Source organism: Penicillium digitatum, chromosome 6, assembly GCF_016767815.1.
Source record: "Penicillium digitatum chromosome 6, complete sequence".
Lineage (NCBI taxonomy): Eukaryota > Fungi > Ascomycota > Eurotiomycetes > Eurotiales > Aspergillaceae > Penicillium > Penicillium digitatum.
Genome location: NC_089389.1, coordinates 251,329 through 269,914, shown reverse-complemented (window position 1 = coordinate 269,914; position 18,586 = coordinate 251,329). Strand labels below are relative to the sequence as shown.

Genomic DNA, 18,586 nt, shown 5'->3' with positions numbered 1-18,586 from the left:
TACGGGCGCCTGTTGATCGAGCTCTCAAGCGAGCTCGAACGTTCCCACAGGGCCCATGCGATGGAGGCGAGGGCTGTAATCCCGAGTGGAGCCCCAACGCCAACCCCGACGGTGGTCTCATGTTGTCGATCAGATTACCGAGCAAATGGCACGTGTCAACAGATCTTCGGGGACAAGACTTTGATTTCGCTACTTCAATTACTGCACAGTGATTTTGCCAGACGACCTGGAAACAGATTTATACAATTCTATTGAGAAAGTTGCAATCTACAGAACTCTTGTCCACCATCAAGTCTATTACAGGTGGACAACCCATCAAGGTGATAACAATTCACTGTACCAATTGCCGTCCCTATCACGATATCTGATGAGACATTTGGTGGTAAATTTCGAAAGGTTGGGATATTCCGCGATATATGCTAAGGGAATACGAGCGGACTCGGGTATGTACGCTCCCGGTAAAATCCCGGCAGACTCCAAATCGTAGACTTTCTTCAATAGGAGCGCGGCTTCAGCGGTAGAAAACATTCCCTCTCGTCGGTTGTACTTTTGGCAGATGGCCAATACTTTCTGTCGAACCGTCCAGTCCCGACATTTGAGCCCACAAAACATGAGGGATCCCAAGAATCCTTCCTTGACAGAAAACAATGGGTCGGGCAAGTAATTGAAGTTGCTCAGCAACACTTCTGCTTTGTCAACAACACGTTTGAAATGGGGAAAGAGAGGGTCCCATTCTGTTTCAGAGCCTGAAAATTTTGTGGATGCAAGTACAATTTGTATCATCTCAATCTGCATCTGGACGATCATGAAGGCACGGAGCTTGGTGGGGGATATAGCCCTTCTGTGGAGAGCGCTACATTCCTCCACCTGTGTTTTCAATCGATGGACCTTGTTCGCGGGAGTGTCCCAGGTGAATCCTCGCGACAGATTCGTGGTCTGTGGGTCAAGCGATACAGGATCACTGAACATTAACGCCCAACATTGAACAGATACCAGCATAGTCGATTTTGATAGTTCATCGGCATGTGCAGAGATGTCGACGAGGTTTTCATGAATCAGTTCTTGAAGATAAGGATATCCTCCCGCGAGATAATCCTGGAGTCTTGTAGCGCTTGCCCAATGGATATGGAGCTGGATAAATGTATGTAATAAAACCGAAGCAACCGGGCTCTTGGTGGTTTTCTTTCTCCACTCCCATAGGAGTTTAGTGCCAGCTTGCAGATGGCAGCGAACTGCATCAACATCGCCTTGGAATAAAGCGAAGGTTACCAAAACAACACAAGCTACCAGGATCTTTTCTGTGACCGAGGGATCCGATTGGTCACCTTCCATCATAGCCTTGCGAAGACAGGCAATGGCCTTTGTCGACTGCCGCATTGGGAAGTTGTCATGCCGGTTAGAACCGGGGTTGGAAAATCTACGATGCAAGGCACCGATACCAATAGCAGCATGGCGGACCTCGGGGCAAGATTCACTGACTTGATGAACCAGAACCTGCCAGAATGGGTCGAAGTGATACCCAGCGCACTGGCTAGCAGTGTACGACCGGAATGAATACAAATAGTCACGTTCCATCCGCGACAAGCCAACTTGACTCCCATCAAGCACGTAGACCAAACCAGCGGATTGAGCTTGTTGCTGACCCACATGCACAATGTTTAGAGCATCACCACTCCTCATGGTGCGCGCATTTCGCACTTCGCGGGTTCTTTTATCGGGTAGCGCCGTATAGCCTTCACATACACGTCCGACACGAAGGCACGTAAGACAAGAGGGTCGAGTTTCATCACATTTTTTATGACGAGATCTTCAAACGGGTGTTAGTGCCAGCATTGTTACTGAAATAAGATCATATGGCTGGGTAAAATCACCGCATTGTGTTGACGCGCTGCGGATCTCCTCATCTACTGAGCTTTCACTTGAAACCGAATTTTGGGTACTTACTTGCAGGTCACACACCCTGTGCGGACCTTTGATGTGCTAGTCCTTTTTCTCTTCTCCCGATCGCGTATCACCAAGATTGATTGGCTCCCAGGCAAAAGGGTATGTGGATCTGACATGATATGTGTGAGATTCGTTAACTATGGATCGTTGAACATTATGGGAGAGGAGGAAGTGTCGACTTCGGGGGGGGCGGTCACGTAAAAGACCCCGCTCATGCAGGTTTTCAGATGCATCACACTGATCCTCTTCTGTTGGCCAACCTGCCATTTTTGGTCTGTGTCCAATCGTGGTTCGGCGATGTGGTTGGGTAGTGGGGTCAGGCACACTATTTGTGCCTGAGGCATCAATATCGACTTCATCTCACCGCCAAGGCCGAGCTTCATATCTCGAACAGCAATTGTTGAGTGAACCATTTTGAACCCCACAACGCTCCAGATGTGCTCAGCACCTAGAGATGCATTGGAGTTTTCAGATTCAGACAGGGGCTTCTTGGAGCCCCATCTGCCCCCACAAGATAGCTCGGCAGCTCAGTCTGATCTCCCCTTCACAACACTCACATTCGCGACCTCGCTTGACTCTTCTCTTGCTCTTTCCCCTGGTACACGTACGGTGCTTTCAGGGCCCCAGTCCAAGGCAATGACTCACTACCTACGATCCCGTCATGATGGAATTCTTATCGGCGTTGGTACCGCAGTTGCAGACGACCCCGGTCTCAACTGTCGAATCACAGGAGTTGGGGGTTATGGCCAAGATGGCCTCAATGGCCAGCCTAGACCAGTTGTCATTGATCCAACTGCCCGATGGAATTTTTCAGATGACAGTAAGCTGTTCCAACTTTGCAGAGAGGGCCGTGGCCGTGCCCCATGGATCATCACTGCAGTTGGAAACCCGAGCGCCGAGAAGCAATCATTGCTGGAAAAGTATGGCGGAAGATTTATCTCGGTTAAAATGGTAAGATTGCATACCGGCCGACATCAGATCGACTGGCCTGATTTGCTTGTCACTTTGAAATCGAACGGCCTTGGGAGCGTGATGATAGAGGGTGGCGGCCAGGTCATCAAATCCCTTTTGAGCCCACTTTACATGTCCTTGCTGGACAGTGTAATTATTACCATTGCTCCCACGTGGCTGGGTGAAGGTGGCGTGGTCGTCTCCCCTGCTAGGCGCTTTGACGAGGATGGAAATGCCATCTCCGCAGCAAGATTGAAGAATGTCAAATGGTACCCATTTGGCGAAGATGTCGTTCTTTGCGGGCAGGTCAAGCTCTGTGACTGAGAGAACCACTTGAATCTTTTGACCGATTGACATTGACCAAGAACATCTGCCAAGTGCATGTGTCCTCAATGTCATCGCCAGGACTCTAGCACAGAGCGCGAAGCAAATGAAATCTCTGTTTCATCCTGTGGCCTAACTCTGCCTTGAATACAAAACACTTCACGCAAGAATTCCGTTGACCCCACTTGTCCATTACAACCAATGCAATAGCCTACACGCATGTACCAAAAATTACCTAATGTCCTTGATTTTGTGTCGGAGCATGCGAGGAGAGACTCGCTAGAGCATGATGGATAAAAAGATTGCATTTCACTGCGAGGATTGACTTCGACCCATGGAATCAAATTTTGAAAAATCAATTCTCTGTTGTCAAGGCTATAGCGATCCTTTACTACTGCAATTGTGGTCAAATAGGAAACGCCAACACACTCGACGTGGTATTGGGTATCTACAGCTTTATCTCACGAGAGCCAAGTTGATGATAATCAATTTGAAAAAAATTTCTAGCAAACGAAGCCAAGTTGCATGACTATTGTAATGAATCACGCGTCCTCTCGCCAATGGGTCCGAACTCCAATGATTCACTGTCTTATTGACCGCGATCCTTTCTTTTATCCAACCAGTTTGAACGGTCTTTGTGGCTGGTGTTGTTGCTTGTAGGGGGCTATCAACAAGTGTATGATCCCAATCATTCATATCTTTGTCTACAACAATGGTCTTTGTTGCCAAATGATCCATTCTTGAACCACTAGGAGAACCAAGAAACGATAAATAGCCTCTTTGCCCACATCATCTGGGCTTTATCAGCAGTGGTAATTCCATCTCCGATCAACAGTTCCACCCTGGAATCCATCTACAATGTCTAGGTAAGTACTGTCCAGGCACTACATTTACTGACATTTTCAGGGGACCCATTTACAGATATGCCGTCACTCAATGATAGCGAGCAACATGAGCGTATGCTCGCTGTTCTCAGGCACCAAATCCGCGATCTCCGATCCAACCCAGATAACCGCTCATTGTTAATTGCAAGGCTGGATTCAATTTCCCGCCTTGCACGCATCTGTGCACAGTTCGCGACGGAAGCTCGCTTTACACAGCTTTGTGAGACCCTTCAGCGCGGTTTGCCTGGACAAATCGGTCTGCTCAAGAGTGACATAAACAGTAACATTATAGTTGCAGATACTCTCGACCGAATGATCCTTAAATGTTCCTTGTCTCCTCGCTCTATCGACGGTGGATAGGCTCAATTGAGAGTGGATTTTGACGAAGATTCACATGGGGAGATTGATGCTAGTGACAAAGAAAGTAAGATGGATCCTAGCGACGATGGCTATATTGCACGCCTGCTCCTGGGGCCAGGATGGGCTACTCCGATTGCTGACTTTGCCGAGGAGCCATTTGGTCAGGAGGAGTTGGGTAAGTGAATCTAGATTTACGATAGCTCACCTCAAATCATCCCCTCTATAGCAGTATTTAGTTGAATAGATCGATATCGGTATACCCTGTTGAATTCTGATAGCGGTCGAATGAAGTGATGCTTTTGTTCGTTTATTGGGTCTCTGATGTTGACCAGATTTCTGATGAGGCGGTGAGGATGTAAAGAAGAATAATGCACAATCTTCATAGATTCCTTGCATTTAGATATTTTCACTGGACCACGATCGATTTTTTTATGTTCGCAGCAACTGAAAAGGCTCGTCCATTATTTGTAGGCCAAGGCAAAAGATGGCCCGGTGCTACCTCGGCCTGTATCTGGTCTGTCGACCGTAGACCGGGAAATCTCACGGCTGATCATGTTGATCAACTCCACTTGATCTGCCGTTGCTGTCGCAGTTTCCCCATCCTCGGTGTCCAATGTTTCGCCTCCTTCGATATTATGCATTGTCTCCCGTCTGACAATTTGAGCCACTTGCTGCTCCTGTAATGCGGCCGTCACCCGCTCTTGAAAAGCCTTTTCGTCCTTGTCTTGTGTGATGCACGCGTAATGAGCCCTTCTATAAACCCCAATGGAGCTCAAGGTAATACCAAGCATTTCGTACACAAAGAGCACAGGTAGCGCGAAATAGAGTTGGGGGTTGCAGCCAGAGGACCAGATATCGATGAGAACCTGGAAGATAGAATGTGCGGGTAAGGCGAAGCCCACTTTAAAGAAAGCAGGTGACAGTTCGAATGGGATAATGATGGAAGTGATATTCACGATGACCCACGATATCAGCGCCATCGGGACGTAAGGAGGCGGAAGCCAGATGGTAAAAACGTCTAGTACGAGGAAGTTCAAATGCGCAAAGAGCCATAATGCAAGCCAAGTGAGCGCGAATTGGTTGCTGTTGACATTCCAGCCACTTCGGAATGCCCAGATTGCCCCAGCTGTGCACATGGCCCCAACGAGAGCGTAGACCAAAGAAATGAATTGACGCGCGATGAGGATGCGATGCGGTGACACCGAGGTGTAGAGTTTGAATTGGGTATATAAGCCATTGACTGTACCCAGGTAGAAGAAATCCTGGTTCATGATCAAAATGAGAACTAGCGTGTTGTAAATAGCTCTGGATCCTTGTGCTGTGGGTAAAACATTGTGGTCGGCCAATTTCCATGGCTCGTAGAACGCTACCAGCGCAGTAGGATCGGAAGTGTTGACACTCTTCATCGCCTCTTTCGCGTTAGTCTGCGAGTACGCGACACGTGCGGTTTCCGACAGCAATTTCATGCTATCGGCAAGGGCCGAGTCAACGACAGTCGGGTAACGCACTTCGTTCCACACCATGATGAGAACATTGTTCTTATCGTATGACGAGGCGGCCGACCCACCGGTAAATGCGGCACTCAATGCATTCGACGCATTTGCTGTGATGTAGAGGGCTCCCCAATATTTGATCTCGCAGACGGCACTTTCAATTAATCCAGGTTGAGGGTATACGGAGGCAGATCGCTCAATAAAGGTTGGAAAGAAGGGTCCTTTGAGTTTTTGAAATGCGACACGGGCTGCATCGCCTATCGCGCCGCCATCATAGTCAACAAACAACACATTGATGTTGTGAATGTGTCCCGACTGATGGAAGAGAGCGCCGAATATCCAACAAAATAAACCCAGGAATAGAATTTGGAGCAATAGAAAATTGACTGCAGCTGCCTTTAAAAGACCCAATCGACGTGGCCGAACAGATGGGTGGTGGATGCTAAGCCGCTGCTCTCGCGCTTTGGGATAGAACTTCATGTAATCTAGTGGAGCGATAGCTCTATAGTAGCTCGAGAGTGAAATTTTGAATCTTGACATAAACAGTATGTCAAAGAAGCGTACAACCTTTTGATCCCCGAGCAAGAAAATTTAGTCAATCAGCATTGAACCTGGAAGGCCAAGAGCCGGACGTACGGCTAAGCTCTGGGACAAGAAAAAGTCATCGATGACATCTTTGAGAGAACAAATACAGAAAGTGAACACCCACATAATCAGGCCACAATTTCTGTCTCCATTGGCCATGCGAACCATGGCTCTCTATCGATTCACATTCCTAGATCCCTCATGTCCATACAGAAGTTCCGCAAGCTTCTTTGGGTCGGCATAGCATTAGCTCGTATCGAGGAGCCCTAAGGGACTTTTGGGATGTTCAAGGTGACCGAGATCACTTGCATGCCAGAAGAGTCGGGAATTAGAAGTATGAAGATCCTTCGCTGAGTTGCGAAGTCCATTATCTGAGGCCGAACCAGAAGCCGAGACGAGGGCGCAATTAGGGTGGCAACTTTGTGGCGTTCCCTAACCCCCTTATGACTGGTACTACCGGATGATGCTGACTAAGATGTCGATTCCGCTTGAGGGTTCTGTCTGTCAGATGGTAAAGAAAAGCCCCATGCCTAAAACCAGTGGCTCCTTTTTTGGAGATGGGAGTTGATGTTATACACATGGCTAAGGCGAGGCCAAGATTGATGCGCTGGGTTGTCGCTTTGCCACGAATCTTCCGATTCACTTTCTATTCAACCACAATAAACGCCTCCTCAACAAGTCACATCTGAATCTCAACAATCCAAAAATTATGTCACCCAATCTCAGTTGATAGGTCTTCAAAAATGCACGCGGTGAATAATCAAATGTTGAATAATCAAAAGACTCAGTAGGTTAGCACTCCCCTCTTGAGCCAATCAGAAACTTATCGACTTTGATCTTTTTCGGGCAGCCCCCGCTCTTGACCCGAGTCGAAGACCCTTTGAAGATCGCTGTTGGACGGTGAGCGCGACGTAGTCTATACTGGAGATTGTATAACCTCGGCGTCGGTCGTATAGAACTATCGATGAGTCATCAGTTGTTTTGCAATGCTCGGCAATAACCGATTAACCTATCGTTTCATGATCTCTTTCGATATAAGAGAGCGCTGTCACGATGAGTACCTCTCCGAGTGTGCCTCCATTTCAAATCGATTTTCAACATGGTACAGCTAGACGCGAAGGCCAAGATACACAGTAACGTGGAGGTTTTACAGTCATCAACCGACGATGCGCTCGAAAATGCACTTGGCACCATTGCAGAGGAGGCCAAATCTAGCGAAATATGGAATTGAGAGGATGATCCGAGTAATCCTTACAACTGGCCGACAAGTCAAAAAGTTTTGCAAGTGGTGATGATGACCTATCGCCGGAGGACCTCTTTCTGAAACTGTCGGGCGATACCCAGTTTATGCAGGGATCATGTCTCTGGGCACTCTGTTTACCCTAGGGGTTGGGGTTTGTCCCACGTTTTCTGGGATCTGTGATTTACCTTTCTTAGGGTATCACAGTTACCATGGCCAAAGAGCCCTTTCACCCTATCACCAGGCGTCGTCGTGCCAAGGAGCTCGGATTAGACCTTCCCCCATCAGCACGCCTCTCTTCGAAGCTACGCCTATTTGTAGCCATCTCCCTCCTCCGTCCTATCCACATGCTCATGTCCGACCCCATCGTCGGCTTTATTTGCCTTTATACTGCTTGTAAATTCGCGACACTCTTCTCGTTCTTCGCAGCCTTTCCACTGATATTCCAAGGCATTCATTGTTTCAACATTGAGGACTCCGGCCTTGTCTTCTTGAGTATCGTCGTCGGATCTCTGCTGGGAACCGTGACAGTCATAATATGCAACGCCTTCTTGTACCTCCCGAAAGCCGCAAAGCACCCAGACGGGCAAATACCACCGGATCATCGCCTCTATCCAGCACAAATAGGTAGTGTTGAACTGTCGATCGGTCTTTTCTGGTTTGCATGCACTGCTAGAGCTGATATCTCCTTGGCGAGTCCCGTGATTACAATCGTTGTTTTCGCATGGGGGAATCTGGGTGTCTTCGTCAGCACAACGCAGTACCTCGTTGATACTTACCATGGTCTCACTATCTGATGCAAATACAATGATATTATGTATGCAGGTAAAACAGTATCCAATTGGATGGACGGGGAGAGAGAGAAGGTGAGAGTGGAAGGAAGACTATCTAGTTGGTCTATGTCAAACCTCAAATACGGCCTCCCTAGGCCATAAACAGGAACCTTGGTTTTTGTTATGGTCTAGTGGAAAAGTACGATGTATTTCGTTCAACAGTCTATCCTACATGTGATGCCTGAGGCATCCAACACTATCGCAAGTGCCATAAGCGCCCATGGTTTGGCACGTTATGGACTCGCGGCTGCCTTTCCTCTCTTTACCATCCAAAGAGAGCACCTTACTTTCATGGTGATATCCAAAAATACAAGCTAACAGGTTTTATAGTGTACACCAGGCTCGGTGCAGGGTGGGCCTCTAGCTTGCTTGGGTTTATTGCAGTGGCACTTTTGCCTGTTCCGTGGGTCTTTTTCAAGAGTGGAAAGAGATGGAGAGCTTTAAGCCGATCTGAAACCGTGGGGGAATAGTACTAAGTGACCGTATATTAAGCACACTGCCTGCTTTATTATCCGTGGTAGTAGTAAACCCTGAAGGTTATGCTTATTGGTTGATTTACGCTCAGCCAAGATCTTTCAGAGATGGATAAAATGGTGGTCTTTCTGTGCTCTAATAGTATTTCTTGACTGCAAGATTTAGTTCGTGAGATTCAAACTACACTCCTTCCCAACAAGGAGAATAACATTCAACTATGAAAATGTTGAAGGATCTCGGGCTCCAGAAATCCACCCGAACCTCAATTCATTCGGCAATTTTGAGATCCGAAAGTTTGTTGGGAACAGCTTGACGGAGTATACCTCAATCAGACCCCGAATATGAATAATCATAAAATGATGTTGACTATATGAAGAGATCCGGCCCAGCGAACTGATCTAGATTTATTCAAACAGTCTGTCATCGAAAGAATTATTCCAAGTATGGCTACTCCTAAAATCACCCTTTATTTCGACCTTGGCAGTCCCTTCGCCTGCATTGCGTTCCATGCTTTGAGAGTCAGGCGAATCTTCCAAAAGATTTTTTGGATGGGAAATTAGCTGATGACGGTAAATAGATATCCCCTGTCTTTGCGACATGTGACATTCACTATGTCCCCGTCTCCCTGCGAGAACTGTTTCAGTTCTGTCAAAACACGCCTCCTCTTGCAGTCAAGAGTAGGTTTCGCTTTGTTCTTTCTTCCTCGAACATTATGAATTACCCCGTATTTAAAGCCCGCTAACTTCTTGTTATAGACAAGTTCCAATGGATTAACCGAGAGCGTATTTACTGGGCTCGTCGCTTCCAGGTTCCCATGTCCGAAGCCATCCCAGAAGGCTTTCCCGCATCCACCTCGGATGTTCAGCTCGCTCTTTGCCTTCTGGCTACACAACATCCTGAGAAGCTAGTTTCCATCGTGGATAAGCTCTATCGTGGGTTCTGGGTAGAGGGAAACTCGAACGTTCTCACTCAATCCGGTTTCGCTGCTGTCTTTGAGAGCGAGCTTGGCGCCGAGAACACTAAGCAAATTTTGGATCAGGTACGTTTCATCTTGTCTGCATGTCAGATCTCTCTCGTCTCTAATTTTGTTCTACAGATCAAAAGTACAGAGGCAAACGCCATCTTAGATGAGAACACACAACAGGTCTTCACCTCCGGCGCCTTCGGTTTGCCTTGGTTCGATTGCATAAACGCCGATGGGGCAAAGGAAAGCTTCTGGGGAATTGATCATTTGGGGCGTCTTGTGGACTTTCTGCAACTAGATGCCAGCCTAGACGAGGCTTTCCGTGTCTTACTCTAACATCTACAACCGCGCTTGAACCCTTGTTTGAGTCACTATCGACCATCGTGCACCACCTTAACATCGACCTATCAGCCACAGTATGATTTGCAATTAAAAGTAAAATTGTGTTAGGGCCATACATGTAGATGTGCCACATCAGAGTTCCTTTTTTTTTTTTGCGTTAATCCTAAGAGTTTCATTCGTTGCCATTATATAATGTGTTTCCGAAAACACTGCAACGTCGATTTATGAATTTGTTAATTTCTACTCCTAGCTCTCAGTTAGTACTAATGTCTTCCAACAAAATCTTGCATTTTTCTGACGTTGCTAGTTTTTTAGCCAACTGGACTTTGGGGAACGATCGTTCTGCATGTACATGCACTTTGGGCAGCGCAGGATATAACACGATTTGCCAACCAGGTGCTGTCATTTCTTCCAATGTACAGTTTCGGATACCCCGAATGTTTCTTATGTGGAGTCAGTTGGAGGTGTGCCGAACGTTTATTTAATTGCCAGATCTATTGGATAGCATAGACCCGCCTACTGAAAAGGGAGGGCCGGTTGCGGATTTCGTTTAGTTGCTCGATGGAGGACGTTACCTCTGGGCTGTTAGTGCGGCTGGCAGAGGCGATGAATTGTAAGAGATCCATAGCTTTGGGGTCATAGCTATAGTTTAGGGGATGTCGAGGTTTGCGGATGCTAATGGCAGCAAGACGGCTGCGAAAAGGTAGTTTTGTTTCATTTTCCTTAAAGATTGCAAAAAGAAAAACAAAAAGAAGAAGAAGAGAATCGAAGTAGTTTTGTTGGTTCCAGAAGGACAGAAGATGGATAGATAGGGTTAAAAGCATTGAAGCAAATTACAGGCAATCTAGCTATTCTGGTTCGAGATCTGATGCAGCTTGCATCCAGTACCGGCATCCGCTTCTATATCATCAGATAGATGACTTGTATTTCAAGCCTTCATTCCATGATGCGCTGATTCAGATATAGCGCGACTTGGTGGGACCCGTAGTCTGACTGGGCCGCTATATGGCGGGGTAACGATGGAATGGAACAAGCTTTTGATATTGTGTGCCTTGAATTTACCAATGCGGTTGGACTTGATGAGTGGCTTCTTTTTTTACTATACTCCGTAGTTGTTTCAACTTTTTTTGGGTTGTGTGCACAGCACATCTATGAATTCTTTGTATGTAGGCCAACCATAGAGTCATTGGTCCTCAGACGAGCACGAGTGCCAGCACACGAAAGCCATGCGCCTCGCGTGGCCCAACTTAGCCCCTGGGCCCTAGTGGCAGATTCTCTTTTCGCTAGCCCTATCATCTTGGCGAAACATACATTAAATGCCCGCTAGGGGTAAACTGTTTGCAGTATCATATCTGGGCTGCATTTTTCCGGATTAATTTCTTGTCTTGGGGTCGCACTTTCGTCTGCTTTTTCCGCCCTTGTATCATGCCCTTTCTAGGGGTTTTTACTCCTCCGTTTTGAAATGCCTAGATTCAAATCAGTTCAGATCACTAGACCTTTGACGTTTTGGCCTTGATCGATGATCGAAAACCCCCTTTCTAAAGTATCTTTCCACACTTGGTCGACCTGAACAATTTTATTCAGACATTCTAGTTCGCAGTCCACATATTCCACTCCCGGTCACCCCTAGTCAAATCCACATGAAGATTAGCTCTGACCCATTGAAGATCCTCCGGGATAATATCTACGCCTTGTCACGACTTTAAAACACAGCCAAACTCAGGCTGACTCCAGTGATGACCCCATCACATCCTGCGTGCAGAATACGGACAATTAACCGTCTCCAACTAAGCTCAGCAACGTGGTTACGCATGGAATTTAGTTGATTATCGTGCATTTATCAAGGGATACCCAGTCGTTTTCGGGATCAGAATTCTAGACTAAAACAAAACAATGTTTCGATACTCTTTGTACCCTCGCTCGTCAGGGGTTTGAAAGAAAAACACCTTTCCAAGGTTCCTGTTAAAGCCTCAAGTTTTTCCCCCTTGGGATCTTTGGTTTCCCTTCGTTTTGGCAGTCCCCCGGTGATCTAACCCTTCTTTCATTTAAATGCCATCAAAACGCCTTTCAAGTCCCTCCCGAGGTCCATACAGTACTGCTATGTACTGTATAACATAGCCAGATGATTGGGCTGCATTAGGAGAAAGTCTTTCATAGAAAAACGAAATAAGGAAATCAATACGAAGTGCCAGAACAAGCTCGTACAGGACTGGATGGCCCAATTTGTTCTTCGCCGAGTCCGGGTGCCACTTGAATCAGGCATTGCGGCTGTTTTCTTCTGTCGCTTGCTTTCATTTCTTCTCTTCGGAGTGAATTTGCCCCTCGGGGCCAATAAAATGCCCAGCATGTGGCCTTACTTTGATTGTCTTGTTACCCTAACTCCAATGCGGGCTCTGTTCCCCTACCTTCAGACAATGGCGGTCAAATCGACATATAAGAAGGACTTCCCTCCATGCCCTGATTGATTCAGATCTACATGATTGCCGAGTTAATTCTTTCAGGTCTCTTGGTCCTGGTCATCCGTCCAATATGCGGTCTTCTTTCATGAACTCCACTTCCACATGGGCTCTATTAACCCTATCCATTTTCCCCGCCGTCATGAGCTCGCCTCTATTTGAAAAACGAGCAAAGGGTCCTTGGCTAGGCCTGAACACCAATTTCCCAGACCCCAGCTTCATGAAAGCAGCCGACAACAGATGGTACGCATTCGGCACCAACGGTAACGGAAAGCGGGTCCAAGTGGCCGTTTCAGATGATTTCAAAACATGGACACTCCTCGATATCGATGCCCTCCCCACATTATCAACATGGGAAACTGAAAACGATCACTGGGCACCAGATGTTGTGATGAGGGTAAGTTTGCTCGGCTTCCGAAGAAGAAGAAAAAAAAAAACCATCACATAGAATACCGAAGCCACCCTACCCCAAGCCCAAACCCAAAACAAATAACTAATCACCTCCCAGGATGACGGAAAGTACGTTATGTATTACTCCGGCGAAGCAAAATCAAACCTCAGACACCACTGCGTCGGCACAGCCATAGCAGACAACCCAACAGGACCCTACGTCCCCAGCAACACGCCCCTATCATGCCGTCTCGATCAGGGCGGGTCCATCGACCCATCAGGCTTCAAAGACAAAGATGGTACCCGCTACGTCGTCTTCAAAGTCGACGGTAACAGCATCGGCCACGGCGGGGACTGTAACAACGGTCTCGAGCCGCTTGTTTCTACGCCGATCTTGCTGCAGAAGGTTGGCGCCGACGGTATCACGCCTATCGGAGATGCGATTCAGATTCTCGATCGCAATACTGCTGATGGTGATGGTCCGCTTGTCGAAGCGCCGAATCTGATCATCCGTGGTGATGTGTATTTTTTGTTTTACTCCACTCATTGCTTTACCGACCCGGCTTATGATGTGCGCTACGCTACGGCGGAGAGTATTACGGGCCCTTATACTAAGAACAATGTTCCTATGATAAATGCTCAGAATACAGGGCTTCTTTCGCCTGGTGGGGGCAATGTTTGTGGTTGTGGGGATCGGATGTTGTTTCATGGTTTCTGTACTCAGGAGAGGACTAGTAGGTGTATGTATGTGGCTGATGTTGCTATCGATGGGAAGACGGCATCGATTGCTTGAGAGTTTGGTTGGTCTTCTCTACTGGAGTTTGGCTTCGCGTTGGACTTTTACGAAGTCTGGTTTCTTTGGACATTATATACCCCGGGTTAGTTAAAGGATAGGATTGCATGTGATATGCGAGAGCAATGATATTCTGTTTTGCCATTTCAAAAATTAAAAAAAAAAGATGGGAGTTGTCTAAAAGTATAGCACCATGCTGCTCTTTAAACAAAGCAATTGTTTACAAGGATAGCCTATGAAAAAGCAAGCGAGAAAAGCACATTTACACTAGGTACGTCAAACTTTGATTTGGACATAAATGTACTGGAATTCGATGATTTGGAGGTGAGACTCCGTGCATGATATCGCCAATCGTTCTAGACATGCCTGTATGCACCTAGGCGTTCTCTTTCCCCTCTCCCTCTGCCTCGACTTGTCCCACTCCCTCACTCTCACGCTTCTTCTCCCGCGCCGTTTGAACCCACTCCACTGCACCCTGAATCGCGACCTCAGGTTCCTCCTTGTGATGAAGGAGATATCCCTGGATCTCCGCAGCTGTGAACTCGCCACTGGGAATAATTGCAGCAAACTCGGACGCTAGCTCCGAGATGCGGGATCGGAGGGATACAAGGCCCTGTAGGTCTTCTGCATTATCCTCCTTCATGTCCCCATTACGCTCCTCGGAGTCTTGGATCACTTCGCCCTTTGCCTTGGCGACATCACTAGCAATAGTGGTGGTTTTCGGTGACTTGACTGAAGCATGGCTGTGATGGTGGGTTGTTGGGGCTTCATCGCGCGTAATGTCGTTGTCCATGGCCCCGTAGATCGAAGTGAAAAGCTCCCTGATATCGGCATCCCTTGTGTACCCGAAACGGATCTTCATATCGACGCGGCCAGGACGGGTGAGAGCCGGGTCGAGCTTCTCCACGTGGTTGGTGGTCATAATGAGGATGCGTCCCTCACTGGCTGCGACACCATCAATCACGTTCAGAAGTCCTGAAAGTGTAATTCCGCCTTTCTTGGCATCATCTTTGGTAGCTGGACTATCTACTTTGGCACTGCTCTCCTTGGGGGTAGCATCATTCACGAGGGTGTCGGAAGTAGATGCAGATGTAGATGTGACAGCCCTAGCATTGGTAATACCTGCTGAGTCGACATCTTCAAGTAGGATAATGCATCGGCGTGGCAGTTCGGAGAACAGCAACGACAGACTGTCTTCATCCAAGGCTGTGGAATTCAGATCCAGCAGGTAGAGTTTCAGTCCCAGGAGTCCAGCCGCTGCGAAGCATAAACTCGTCTTTCCAGTCCCCGGAGGACCATGCAGAAGGTACCCACGCCGATACGGGATTCCACGGTTGGTATACCAGCGCCGCGTGCGAGGATGTAGGTATTCCTTGATATCATCGAGAAAGTCTTCCTTTTGTTCTTGATCCAGAATAACGGTGGACAGGGGACGTGGTACCCGTGCCATACAGCGATACCAACTGAATGTTTGGCCAGCACCAAATCGAGACCCGCGGTAGATTACCGTGCGGTTCCTGTCGCGGTCGACATACGCCTGCTGGGCCTCGGCTAGCAGTGTTTTCAAAATCGCAGGGTTCCGACCGAGACACGATATGAAGATCCGCTCGTTATTGATTATGTACCAATTACCGCCCTCCCGGGCTTGGCGCTCGAGCATGAGCGGTCGGTTCTTGTACCAGAAGTAATGGCAGCCTTCAGACGGAGTAAACCGCATCTTCTTGTACTTGTCCCGAATGGTGACCTTGGCCCAGTATGAATCGAAAGAAGCATTTTTGCCACCGTTTAACAACTCTTCCTCGTCGTCCTCATCGTCCTCGTCCCTTTCAAAATCCTCATCGTCGGTTTCATTGTCGCTCCAGTAACTATTGGTTTTGACGCCTGCGATAAATCGATTTGTCCGTTTCATGTGCGGCTGACGTGAGATCCAGAACATGAAATAATTAAAAGTCTCGTCATCCACACGAATCTCGGCTCTTGACACTAAAAATTCATGGATGTGTTCCCAGATGATGAACAAAGTGTATCGAGCTGTTGCGCCAAAGACGGCCAGTCCGACCAGGACCTGCAGGTAGGCGCTCACATCAACGTTGAGGTAGGACATCAACAAACGTGATATGAAGCCATAGCCGGGGATTAGTGCCTCCAACAGGGCCGTGTCTGTTGTAGAAAACGGCCCCGCTGTGGTGGGGACGGTCTGGTTGGCATCCATGATCGACAGATGTCAAGATCCCCACGTGAATTTGATCGGATTTTCGAGTGTTGGATAAAGGGGGAAGTCAGAACCTGAACAGTAAAATCATAGCGGAAGGGATTTAGTCTTTGTATCCGCCCCAGGCAAACTAACCGAAGAGCCTCATGTGTTGGCGTGTCCTGCTCTGACTCAAGAACGCGCTGAGCTGGACTGACGTGCACCTGACCTTCATCCAACACACTTGGCCTCACAGGAGTCATCGGGTTTGATTGGACTCAATTGAAGTGAGTTAGGCTGCCTGTGTCTGACTGCGTCCTGCAGATCGCTGCAGTGTCATTCCTCCCAAGTCATGGTCTAGAATTGGAACGAATATAGTCACTTCTGTCAAACCTCAAATTTGGCCCCCTTAGGCCATAAACAGGGAACCTTGGTTTTTGTTATGGTCTAGTGGGAAAGTACGCTGTATTTCGTTCAACAAATTCTATAGCTACCTATATTGAATGCTCCAAGTGATGAGTATAGTGAAGATCAAAAACGATCCAAAGAAAAAAACAAAAAAAAAAAGAAATCTCTCCCTCGGGGAATCGAACCCCGGTCTCCCGCGCTTATCGGTGTTAATGACAAGCGGAAATCATCACCACTAGACCAAGGAAGATGCGATGGTCGAGTTACTGCTCGGCCACTTGGCTGGTTGATGAATGGTTTAAGTCCTTGACCTTACATAACCTTTGTTTTTGGTCAAAAACAACCCCGTGTGTTCCACAACTCAACCCAAAATTGGAGATCATCAACAACGGACAAATGCCTACGATCATGTGATATGCAATGATGATCGTAGTTCTAGCTCCTTTTATGTGTATCTCGCTTCATTAGTGTAAAAGTGATTCGATACTGGTTTATAGTAACCAGAACACTATCAAAATTGTGTTCTGCACCTCGGCCTCACTGTCATTGCTTTCAACGGCAATGCACTCTCAAAAGCTGCTTGGCACTTAGATACAAAGGGTGGCCGTAGTGCAAATTTGAAAATACTGTCCGAAAAACTTCACTAAGATAAAGCTTGCGGAAGTGGAAACTGCCCACAGCACCATCGGGGCTACCACGGATATATCCGTATCTGTTCATACTTCGATCGATTCGACTGAGAATACCAGTGAAAGTTTGATGCTGCACACTCACGATATATTCTACAATCTAGTTGGATCTAGTGTCACTATCGTTAGAAAGAGGAATCGGCCACAACCCATATTAATACAACGGCGCACGATTTTACAAGGAACTACAGCAAGAGTTCAGATCATGTGTATTCGATGTTCTAATCTGACAGCGCACAGTTGTTCATCAGACCGACCAACTCCCGGGCCGCGTGGAGTCATAGAGAGTTCCCGGCTGTGGGTCCAGTGGATGGTAGGCGAAACAGCACCGCAAGCGTAGGCTTCGTGCTGGTCGGTCTGGTGGGTGGTCAGTTTTCTTTTACCCGGTGATAGTCTCACGCTGAGACTTTGTATGAATTGTGTGCGTGGCGAGGTTCTTGCGTTCTTCGAAAGAGCAGTTAGCCTATAACCTTTCTAGTATGTTTCCAACAGTGTGTCTATTGAGTTGAGCATGCATAGAAAAATCGTAGTGGGTTGAGGAATTTCAGTAAAGTGAATGTCAACATGAAAACCAACCGGTTCTGTTGAGTTGAGGGCGACAGAAGAAGGGGAAGAGAATAGAGAATAAAAGAGGAAGAAAGAGGAAACCTAGACAGCTGAGAAGGACTCCGTGGACGCCAAATGGAGACCGCAACCGCCAAAAGAAGCACGTCCCATTAACGAACAGAAGCTCAAGTGCAGCATATTGCTGGTGCAAGGCATGGGAACTTTCTGGAAGTTGTGTTTCTGACTTGTAGTATGGCTTGAGGAACGTCCCGACACAGGAACCCCTGTGACCCCTGACTGCCATCGTTGGCATTATAAAGTCCCATAAGACTTTTGATGGAGGAGGATGTTACACATTGGGGGTGGGTGTAATTGAAGAGAACCCCGAAGATAGATGTCAGGTCGAGTGGAGATGAAGATAAAAGACGGCATTAAGTAGCCCCTAGGTCAGAGAAGTGGCGTTTGAAAGAAGAGGGGACAGAGATCAAAGGGTCAAGTGAAGGTGAAATGAAGATGAAGTGAATAACAGCTCAGAAATTTGCATTGGCTCTATAAGGTCCTAGGCTGTGTGTTATCTCTGTCATCTATTTTAGTCTCTAACCTCTTCCTCTCAACATTACACCCGATCTTCTCCCTTTGGGTGCGGTGGATATCTACACATAAATAGAATATCAAGATCGTGTCAAAACAGTTCAACCACAGACCGCTCAGTCGGTTAA

General features: G+C 47.4%; 8 protein-coding genes and 1 non-coding gene across 9 annotated transcripts; 5 read left to right on the top strand and 4 right to left on the bottom strand.

Annotated features, from left to right (window-relative positions):
- Positions 1-315: 315 nt before the first annotated feature.
- Pdw03_5143 (Fungal transcriptional regulatory protein, N-terminal) lies at positions 316-2,060 on the bottom strand (the record flags this gene model as incomplete). The annotated part of the gene is made up of 2 exons (XM_014683668.2): positions 316-1,807; positions 1,945-2,060. 2 exons carry the CDS (start codon positions 2,058-2,060, stop codon positions 316-318), a joined length of 1,608 nt encoding a protein of 535 aa, XP_014539154.2.
- A 319-nt stretch (positions 2,061-2,379) lies between these two features.
- On the top strand, positions 2,380-3,219 carry Pdw03_5142 (Riboflavin biosynthesis protein Rib7, putative; the record flags this gene model as incomplete). The annotated part of the gene is made up of 1 exon (XM_014683669.1): positions 2,380-3,219. One exon carries the CDS (start codon positions 2,380-2,382, stop codon positions 3,217-3,219), a length of 840 nt encoding a protein of 279 aa, XP_014539155.1.
- Positions 3,220-4,142: 923 nt separating this feature from the next.
- Positions 4,143-4,463, top strand: Pdw03_5141 (uncharacterized protein; the record flags this gene model as incomplete). The annotated part of the gene is made up of 2 exons (XM_066100962.1): positions 4,143-4,323; positions 4,402-4,463. 2 exons carry the CDS (start codon positions 4,143-4,145, stop codon positions 4,461-4,463), a joined length of 243 nt encoding a protein of 80 aa, XP_065957902.1.
- Positions 4,464-4,587: 124 nt separating this feature from the next.
- On the bottom strand, positions 4,588-6,788 carry Pdw03_5140 (nitrosoguanidine resistance protein SNG1; the record flags this gene model as incomplete). The annotated part of the gene is made up of 6 exons (XM_014683670.2): positions 4,588-4,603; positions 4,669-4,683; positions 4,995-6,523; positions 6,593-6,601; positions 6,666-6,683; positions 6,753-6,788. The coding sequence occupies 6 exons, from the start codon at positions 6,786-6,788 to the stop codon at positions 4,588-4,590; spliced, it is 1,623 nt and encodes a 540-aa protein (XP_014539156.2).
- A 1,205-nt stretch (positions 6,789-7,993) lies between these two features.
- On the top strand, positions 7,994-8,578 carry Pdw03_5139 (Major facilitator superfamily domain, general substrate transporter; the record flags this gene model as incomplete). Its single annotated transcript, XM_066100961.1, has 2 exons — positions 7,994-8,177; positions 8,232-8,578. 2 exons carry the CDS (start codon positions 7,994-7,996, stop codon positions 8,576-8,578), a joined length of 531 nt encoding a protein of 176 aa, XP_065957901.1.
- A 953-nt stretch (positions 8,579-9,531) lies between these two features.
- Positions 9,532-10,388, top strand: Pdw03_5138 (DSBA oxidoreductase; the record flags this gene model as incomplete). The annotated part of the gene is made up of 4 exons (XM_014683671.1): positions 9,532-9,606; positions 9,666-9,765; positions 9,844-10,127; positions 10,185-10,388. 4 exons carry the CDS (start codon positions 9,532-9,534, stop codon positions 10,386-10,388), a joined length of 663 nt encoding a protein of 220 aa, XP_014539157.1.
- Positions 10,389-12,992: 2,604 nt separating this feature from the next.
- Positions 12,993-13,975, top strand: Pdw03_5137 (Endo-arabinase, putative; the record flags this gene model as incomplete). Its single annotated transcript, XM_066100960.1, has 3 exons — positions 12,993-13,247; positions 13,359-13,905; positions 13,965-13,975. 3 exons carry the CDS (start codon positions 12,993-12,995, stop codon positions 13,973-13,975), a joined length of 813 nt encoding a protein of 270 aa, XP_065957900.1.
- Positions 13,976-14,409: 434 nt separating this feature from the next.
- On the bottom strand, positions 14,410-16,245 carry Pdw03_5136 (BCS1-like ATPase, putative; the record flags this gene model as incomplete). The annotated part of the gene is made up of 1 exon (XM_014683673.1): positions 14,410-16,245. The coding sequence occupies one exon, from the start codon at positions 16,243-16,245 to the stop codon at positions 14,410-14,412; it is 1,836 nt and encodes a 611-aa protein (XP_014539159.1).
- Positions 16,246-16,796: 551 nt separating this feature from the next.
- On the bottom strand, positions 16,797-16,882 carry Pdw03_tRNA177. Its single transcript has one exon. It is a non-coding gene; the product is annotated as a tRNA-Asp (tRNA).
- Between the last annotated feature and the right edge of the window lie 1,704 nt (positions 16,883-18,586).